Genomic DNA, 9,135 nt, shown 5'->3' with positions numbered 1-9,135 from the left:
GAAGTTGGCGCTGTCCGTGGAGGCTGTGAATCGCCCCTGGATGGAGGGGGAGTAGAAATTCGTGACTGAAGATTGGTGATAGTGAACCAGCCACTCCAGTCCCTTTCCCGGCTGCTGCCTGACCCAATCCATCCACCGGTCGTTAGGAACAAACCCGCTCATGGCGCGTGTCAGCTGGGTCGATTCCCCGGGCTGCTTCGCTTCGGGACCCGACTGGGTCAGAACAACCTGCGAACGGGCCCCTGCAGAGGGGGGATGAGGGAGGAGAGAAAACAGGGAACAGGGAAGGAACCAGCCAAGTTAAATACCTTCTCCATCAATTAACTAAATGAATAGCATCGTGCTTACAGATAACTACATTAACGCCAATAATATAATGCCTCGGATTCCGAGAGAATGGGGAGTTATGTGTCAGTGTGTGTAGCGCTTCGACCCAAATCCCACTGAAACCCAAGGGGATTTTTGTTAGTGGCCTGGATCGACATCGGATCAGGTCCCATGTGTTTGTGTGGAGTCCTGCACAATGGGAACCTGGTCCTGAAATGCTCCGGAAAGGGGCTGGCAGAGCAGGAGGAGAGGAAGGAAGGAGGGAGGGAGGGATTGTAGCATAAAAGAGAGAAAGGAAGAAAGGAAGCTGCAGTCCTGGTAATGACAGTCAAGGGCTTCTAGGCCACCTATCAATCACCATCATCTTCATCCTCCTCCTCATCATCATCTTTGGCGCATTCTCAAACTTTACCAGCAAATATTTTATATAATCGTTCTGGATAGTTCCTCATCTCTGGCAAGGGGACCGCAGCATTTTCCTCTCTCACGGAGGTGTTGTGAAAGCAACTACATTAAACATTGTGAGGCGCTAATGTATTACCTCAACTTGGGGCATACTAGCACCTGCGATAAAATCTCGGAGTCCTGAATCACTGCTATTCAGTTATGACAATGAATAATAATAAATCAATAATAATAATTTATCCTTTGTGTTGTGGTTGGGCCTGGGAGTCGTCTTTCGGATCCCATTAGTCGAAGCCCTGGGCCATCTCAGGACAAACAGATGTTCCCACTCCCAAAGATTTGTTTGTTAGATATAATTGATGTTGCATCAGTCCCAGCACGCGGGGCACGTGGAGGTGCTGGGTATGTTTGTTGGGATGGGGTGGGTGGAGAAGGGACCTCCCGGTGTGTAAGTGGCAGGGGGACGGGGTGGGAAAGCGCCTCCCAAACATGCCTTCTTGTATGAACGTGAACATCTAAGTTGGGTAAATTCCCGGGAACAGGGAAGTGGAGGTGACAGGCAGGGATTGGGAGATTTTTCTGTTTTTTCTCTTTTCTCCTCTGCAGATTTTGGTGCTTGATCCTCGGTTCCCCGCCAGCAGCGACCTGATTCTGAAAGCGACAGGGCAGGTTTTTGTCTGATCTCAGCCCGGCTTCCCAGAGTATCTCACCACTAATGTCACCGTTACCCCGGTCTCAGTGAGTCCCTGGTGCACATTTCAGTGGGAAGCGCAGGGAAGCGGAGCATGTAACATCCCTTGGCGGAAGGGGCTGGGAGGGTGGATGCAAGCGGAGAAACGCGGGTGGCTCCTGAGATCCCCTGTCAGCAATGCCCCGCCTGTCTGTCTCATCCCCTACAGCACTAACTGAATATCCATGTCGGCTGATTAGAAATCCGCTTCCCCTTTTTGTGCCAGTCCCGCTCTGCTCTGTGTCACTGTGTATCTAGCGCAGTAATAGGTGCCGGTGTCTGCAGCTGTCAGCGAGCCGAGCTGGAGATAAACTTCGTCTTTAGAGGTGTCCCTGGTGATGGTGACACGAGGCTTGAGAGCCGAGTTATACTCTGTGGTCCCTCCTGCTGCAGTGCTGCGGATAAAGCCCATCCACTCCAGCCCTTTCCCGGGGGGCTGCCGGTTCCAGCTCCAATAGTAGCTGCTGACGGAAGCTCCAGAGACTTTACAGGTGATGCTGAGGGTCGCTCCCGGCTTCACCACCCCCGGGCCGGACTGGACCAGCTGCACCTGGGACAGGACACCTGGGGAGAGGGAAACAAAGCAAGGAAAGAATTAGCCACCCAAAGAAGCTGTGGACCTGGTGATACTTTTCTCGCTCTCAATAAACACTCACAGGAGGGGGCAGAGAACAGGAAAAGGAAAAGCCACAGCGATTTCATTCTCGTGTTCATGCAGTGAGGGAAACTCCTCAGCGGGCAGGACCGGGCAGTTCTGTGCCTGGGAGGGACTGAGGCTCCTAGAACTGGGGGTCTGTATTTAACCAGGAACTCCCCGGGGCAGGGATTTGCATGCGGGTTCCCCGGGTGTGTATAAGAGCTGGCAGGCGGTGAGCGCTCAGTACACGGCGATGTCCCCTCGGGACAGGGGTCCCCTTTACACCCCAGAGAGACCACGCGGTCAGCCCAGCGCGGCTGTCCATTAGCCTTTGGTGGTTCGCCTGTGGCCCCAGGAGACAGGACAGAAGTTGCAGGGTCGGTTCTTCCATAACCGCACTCGCTCCCTGTTGCCGTTTTGTGAATCCACCTAGGGGCTCTGCGTGCACAATTCCCACTTGTGTCACTTGGCGATGGGTACCCAAATCCCCTAGGTGGTTTGGATAATCTCAGCCATACTGAGTCAGGGCCTCAGTTCCTTCTCTGTAAAATGGGGCTAATGACACTTTCTACTTCACACGTGAGGGTAAAATCCAGGATTGGGTGTGAGTCGCTCACACGCTCCAGTGACAAGGGGCAGAGAAGAGCAGAGACCGGGTGGGGGCTGGGCATCCAACTGCCAGTGAAATCCAGTGAGATTCTGGCTTCGAAATGCTGCAGGTTTCTTGATAAACCCCAGCCTGACTCCATCTACAGCGTGTTGTACACCGGCGTCGGGGGCAGGTCAATGTGGAATTTGCACATATGGTTGCGGGTGTGGAATGGGAGTTAAGGGAATTAGAATCCCCAGACCCACTGGATTTGGGTGCCTGTTGAGTTGTTCACGTCATTTCCCCTGGGTGGGAAAAAGAACTTGGAAATAAATCCAATGGTTTGAAACAGGCAGATGTTCACACTAAACACAGGAGAAGCCAGCGCAGGGAAGCAAGAGGATTCAATAAATGGAGGAGGGATTTTGGTAAAGGGGGTGGGTCCTGGGAGCAGGGCCGGCTCCAGACCCCAGCGCGCCAAGCGCGCACGTGGGGCGGCATTTTGCCGGGAGAGCGGCAGGCGGGTCCGGCGGACCTTCTGCAGTCATGCTTGCGGGAGGTCCACTGGAGCCCCGGGAGCAGCGGACCTCCCGCAGGCATGACTGCGGAGGCTGCGCTCGTCCCACGGCTCCAGTGGACCTCCCGCAGTCATGCCTGTGGAAGCTCCACCGGAGCCGCGGGACCAGCGAACCCTCCTCAGTCATGCCTGAGGGAGGTCCACTGGTCCCGGTGCACCTCCCGCAGGCATGACTGCTTGGGGCGGCCAAATTCCTAGAGCCACCCCTGCCTGGGAGGGTTAGGGCGGCTCCCTCTGTCTGGATGTCGCTAGCTAAGAGGCCTCCCAGCCTAACCGGGAGAAGGAGAAAGGTTGGGTTTTCCCAAGTAGCACCAGCCAACAGGTCTCAGGGCAGGAGCAGGAGAGAAGGAAGTCGGGAGACAGGGAAGTTCTGGGTTGTAGCCACAGGAGGCCTATGATTGTGGTGGGTCAGGAGCGGGGCTGGGACACACACTGGCAGGGGAAGGGGAGAATTTGCCAGGGATATTAAACCTTGTCCTTTAGGGTTCAAACGAGTGATACTCAGACCTCAGGGGTTCAGGAGCCAAATTATCCATCAGTATCACCCAAACAGCCACGTAGTGTGAATGACAGGGAAAATATTTAGTGTATATGTATACATATAGACACACTTTATATATTTAGTATATGTACACAAATATGTATATATAATAAATATAATATAATATTTAGATATCTAACTATATATCTATATCTGTATCTATAAAATTCCCACAGTAACTTGATAACTTAGTGCAAGTGGATAACTCGATTGGTTAATAACATAATAAAAACATCCTAATTGGTTGGCGTGGGTGAGCTCCACTTACCTCCAGCTTTCTTACCCCCATGGCCTGATCTCTGTGGCTCTTTTTTTTTAATGTTTGTCCTTGGTTTAGATTTTAAAAAACATTGAAAAAAGAAGAGGAAAAAAGGGGAAGGGTAGGGAGAGAAAATGCTTTTTTCTTAACCTACATTGGTATTGAATAGTTTAAATGCTTTATTATCCTGTGCTTACCAAACCGGTTTTGCCTTAGTAAATTCCCTTTATAAACCTAGTTTTCAATATTACTTAACTTTTTTTCTTATCCCACCCTGATATTTAATACACCTTTTACATTTATCTCAAAATTTTCTATTCTTTAATAGCCTACCAAACTAAGCCTTTACCATCATCTTACTCAAACTCAATAAAAAATCTCTCTTTTTTCAAACTAACCCTTTAAAAACAAAAATCTTTCTATTCTTTCATAACCTGCCTTTACCAGCCTCTTTTCTTCAACAACTTACCTCTCTTCTTTCAAATTTCCTTTTTTCTCTAAACCTCACTCAAACTTTCTTTTTTCATCTTTAAACTCTCTCACTCTCTTCTTTCAACCTTTTTCTCTCCATGTACCCAAGCACAAACGTACACAACACTTCCCCTAGTCAAACACATACACATTTCTTCAAAATGGCGGACAACACCACACTTTGGCGCCAAAGGAAATGGGGTGGGAAGGCGGGACATAAGCCCTAAAAGGGGCGTGGAAATCTGACAAAAATGCATGGTGATGAATACTATCGAGTTCTATACTACTCACAGCCCCTCTGCCAAGCAGCGGCCCGGAGAGACAGGAGGCGCTGGGTTGCCTGATAATTGGCTTCTCTCCCTCTCCTGTGCGGGCACATCCACACAAATACAAGATCTGCAGGGGAATGTGCTTTGCAGGGCTGCATGGAAAGGTGCAGGACTGGAGCCTACCCCCCCCCCACCCCCGGCAGTCAATGGGAGTTTCGCCCCAGGAAAGGCTGGAGAAGGAGGACTCCACCATCCCATTTCCAGCCTTGCTCCTTCCCCAGCTCACGACCGGTGGTGAGACCCCGCACAATACGAGCCCTGGGAGAGCTCCCCCGTGTCGGGGTGTAGCTGACAGTGGGGAGGGGGCCACAACAGATGTATAGATCCCGTCCAGACATTCTTATAAACTCCTGGGGAAGGAATTGACAGGGGATTGTCAGGGATCCGGATCCGGATCAGTTCAGTGCCAGGGCAGGGTCCTTGCTGACAATGTTCCCGCAGAGCTGGCACCTTCCTGCTCACGGAGGGGATCTAAGCTCAGGAATGGGCCTGTGGCTCTGCTCAGCACAGCAGCAGCCACTGGGCTGTTGCACTTTGCAGCCATGTCTTCATTGCAGGCAGGGGCGGCGAGTTATATGGGCCCGTGGGGCCCAGGCCCCACCAATAATCCAGGAGCTGGGCTCAGCCCCACCAATGTTTGGGCCCCAGGCCCTGTGCTGGGGGTCCCCCCTTTGCAACACCCGGCGTCTCACTCACCGCAGCGGCTGCAGCAGCTCCCGGGAGGGGCCTCAGGAGCGACTGGACTCCCAGCCCATTGGCTGAGAGCCCCAGCCAATGGGAGCTGCCGGGGGCGGTGCCGGAGCTGCCTGGCCGCGCCTCCACAGCAGGGAGGGGGAGCGAGCCACAGGCAGCTGCTGAGCCCTGGGCAGCCATTGTGAGCAGCAGACAGACACAGACGGTGAGCTGGGGGGGCGGGCAGGCAGGCAGGCAGGCAGGCACACACACGTTGGTGGGGACAAACACACACAGCCAGGGGGTTGGGGGACAGACACACACGGGGGGACGGACAGACAGACAGACAGACACAGCCTGACACAGCCTGTGAGCTGTGGGGGCAGCCAGACACACACACACACACACAGCCGGGGAGGGGGGGTTGGTGGGGACAAACACACACAGCTTGGGGGTTGTGGGACAGACACACACAGCGGGGAGCAGACAGACAGACACAGCCGGGGTGGGGGGGTTGGTGGGGACAAACAGATGGACACAGCCGGGGGAGATGTGGGGACAGACAGATGGAGTCGTGGGCGGGGAAAGGAGCAGCAATGGGCACCCCGGGGCTGGTATAAAATACACAGGATGGGGGGGCTTCCTGAGGGGACTATAGCAACACCCCCCGCAGAGCAGACCCAGGTTGCAGCTGGCTCTGCCCATCACAGCCCCCTGCCCCACAGAGACCCACACAACCCTCTGCCCCCTCGAGAGACTCCCAATGACCCCTGTGCCCCTGTCACTCCTCTCCAAAGAGCCCTCCCCTTTGTGCCAGCCCACTCCCCTCCCCCACTGCCTCCCCTCCTCCAAAGCTCCCTACAATCTCCCCTTTTGCCTTCCGCCCCCCAGCCCAGCCCATTCCATTGGCCGGGAGGCTCCCAGTCTAGTAGCTAGCAGGGCCCATGGGAGCTGCACCTGAGGCAGGGGCAGCCCCATCCCCAGTGAGGCTATGGTGAGGGGTGGCAGCAGGGGAGGCCATACGTGATGGCAACCTCCCCCCTCGGTACCCACCATAGGGGAGCCAAGTGGGCCTTCTGGACCTGAGAGGGACCCTAGGAGCATGTGCAGTGAACTGCGGGGGAGAGGAGGGGTCCCTCCCCTGGAGCTTGCTGCTGCCAGGGAGGGTGGAGGGGAGTCCTCTTTGGCCCTAGCCCTGGGGCAGCCTGTCTGCACCCCAAGTTCCTTATCCCTAGCCCTGCCCCAGAGTCCTCACCTGACCGGAAAAACACAACTTAAATTTGGTGGTCAGTTTAGAGTATCATAGAATATCAGGGTTGGAAGGGGCCTCAGGAGGTCATCTAGTCCAACCTCATGCTCAAAGCAGGACCAATTCCCAACTAAATCATCCCAGCCAGGACTTTGTCAAGCCGTGCCTTAAAAACCTCTAAGGAAGGAGATTCCACCACCTCCCTAGGTAACCCATTCCAGTGTTTCACCACCCTCCTAGTGAAAAAGTTTCTCTTAATATCCAACCTAAACCTCCCCCACTGCAACTTGAGATCATTACTCCTTGTTCTGTCCTCTGCTACCACTGAGAACTGTCTAGATCCATCCTCTTTGTAACCCCCTATCAGGTAGTTGAAAGCAGCTATCAAATCCTCCCTTATTCTTCTCTTCTGCAGACTAAACCATCCCAGTTCCCTCAGCCTCTCCTCAGAAGTCATGTGCTCCAGCCCCCTAATCATTTTTGTTGCCCTCCACTGGATTTTCCAATTTTTCCACATCCTTCTTGCAATGTGGGGCCCAAAACTGCACGTAGTACTCTAGATGAGGCCTCACCAATGTTGAATAGAGGAGAATGATCATGTCCCTCGATCTGCTGCAATGCCCCTACTTATACAGCCCAAAATGATGTTAGCCTTCTTGACAAAGGCCAGAGGAGGGAGTGTTAGTGCCTGTGTGGACTTCTGAGAAGTGCATGGGGTGGAAGGAGATGCTGGGATGCTCTGGAACCACTCCTTCAAAGCCAGTCAGGACTCTGGGGGAGCCTCCTCTCTGAGCAGACTGTCTCCAGGGCAAGAAGCTTACACCTTCCTGGGTCTGACCTCAAAGCATTCAGCATGCCCTTCCACACCATGCACTTTCCGCAGTGAGTCTGCCCAGGCGAGGTCCTGGGGCAGCCAGAGGTCCCTGCACCCCAACTCGGCAGTCAGATGTGACTCTCAGCCAGACTGTAAAACAGAAGGTTTATTAGATGATGGGAACACAGTTTAAACAGAGCTTGTTGGTACAGAAAACAGAACCCTCGGTCAGGTCCATCTTGGGGTGGGAGCCCAGAACCAAGTTCTGAGTCTCTCCCCATTTCCCCAGCCAGCTCCAAACTGACACTCCCTCCTCTGGCCTCTGTCTCTCTTCCGGACAAGGAGGCCACCTGATCTCTTTGTCCCCAACACCTTCAGTTGGCATCTTGCAGGGGAAACTGAGGCACCCACACAGTATTCAGAGAAAATATTAAGAACATTCCCACTTCATCACAACAGGTACAACAAAATATAATACTGTATATTGAAGTAGGCAAGTGCTGCTTCTGACTTTCCACTTTTAATTGACCCTTGTAATCTTGTGGTGCTGACGCGTTGTAGCTTCATTTTATATTGGCTTACAGGGCGGGAGCGGGGGGGGGGCACCACCATTTTGGGCCCCACCAAAAATTATACAAACCTGCCGCCTATGATTGCAGGTACTAGATCAGGGGAGAGAGAGGGAAAGGACCCCGCTAATGCAGAGCTTTGACCATCCAGCAGGGCAGAGTCTAGGGAAGGCAGGTTGTGTGGCTGGATGTGGTCTATGGGGGTTTTAAGAGCAGGTCACTTGGTCCTGCAAACAATTGCCTTGTTCACTGCTATGGAAGCGGTGTGCGAAGCAACCGCAGCTCACCCAGCGGGGATGTCACCGTGTGGAAGAGCTGATTGGATGTCAAAGGAGAGAAAACTCAGTCTCGGCCTGGGGCAGGCTGCTGTTTATACCTGTTGGGACTCCCCCGGCCAGCCATTTGTGCTCAGGAACCCAATCCGACAGTGTCCTGCACGGATTGACAGGGATCTGTGCTGACTTCTCTCTCATGAGAGCAGGATCCAGGTCTCAGGTGGCGGAGATAGTCCTGGACTTGTGTCACACATGCTGGTATAGCTGAGAAACACCTTTGGGGGCAGCTCCTCAGATGCTGTGAATGGTCAGAGCTGAAGTCAATGTCAATTCACACAAGCTGAGGATTGGCCGCTGCTTTCCTCTGGTCTTTTTGCAGAGCGATCAGAGCCGCAAAAGGGGTGGGGGGTACCCAAACCCAAGTGCCTTAAAGCACAGCCCTGCTAGCAAAAAAGCATCCAGTAACTCGTGCAGATTATTGTCTAGCTGTGGTAAAACAACAAACAGAAAAACATCCCCAGCAATAAGTGTAATTCACAGCTGCTTGGATGCAAACCCCGCTAGTGTTGGGGAAGAAGAGAGAGAGATTTGGGAGCTGAGCTGTCCGGGTGAGGTTTTTTAATGGCTCTGGGACAGACTGAGTGGCGCCCCCAGACCCTGTTGTCCTAATCCCCCCTCCCCCACTTCCCTT

The 9,135-nt window shown here is 53.4% G+C and overlaps 1 gene segment (V, D, J or C); it reads right to left on the bottom strand.

Moving 5' to 3' along the window:
* Positions 1–909: 909 nt before the first annotated feature.
* LOC120380458 lies at positions 910–2,219 on the bottom strand. The segment is given in 2 exon segments: positions 910–2,026; positions 2,119–2,219. Coding segments are annotated over 2 exon segments (426 nt in total).
* Between the last annotated feature and the right edge of the window lie 6,916 nt (positions 2,220–9,135).

The sequence above is a fragment of the Mauremys reevesii genome, linkage group 13, assembly GCF_016161935.1.
Source record: "Mauremys reevesii isolate NIE-2019 linkage group 13, ASM1616193v1, whole genome shotgun sequence".
NCBI classification, from domain to species: Eukaryota; Metazoa; Chordata; order Testudines; family Geoemydidae; genus Mauremys; species Mauremys reevesii.
Note: the sequence above shows the minus strand (reverse complement) of the source record. Positions and strands in the feature narration are given on the sequence as shown.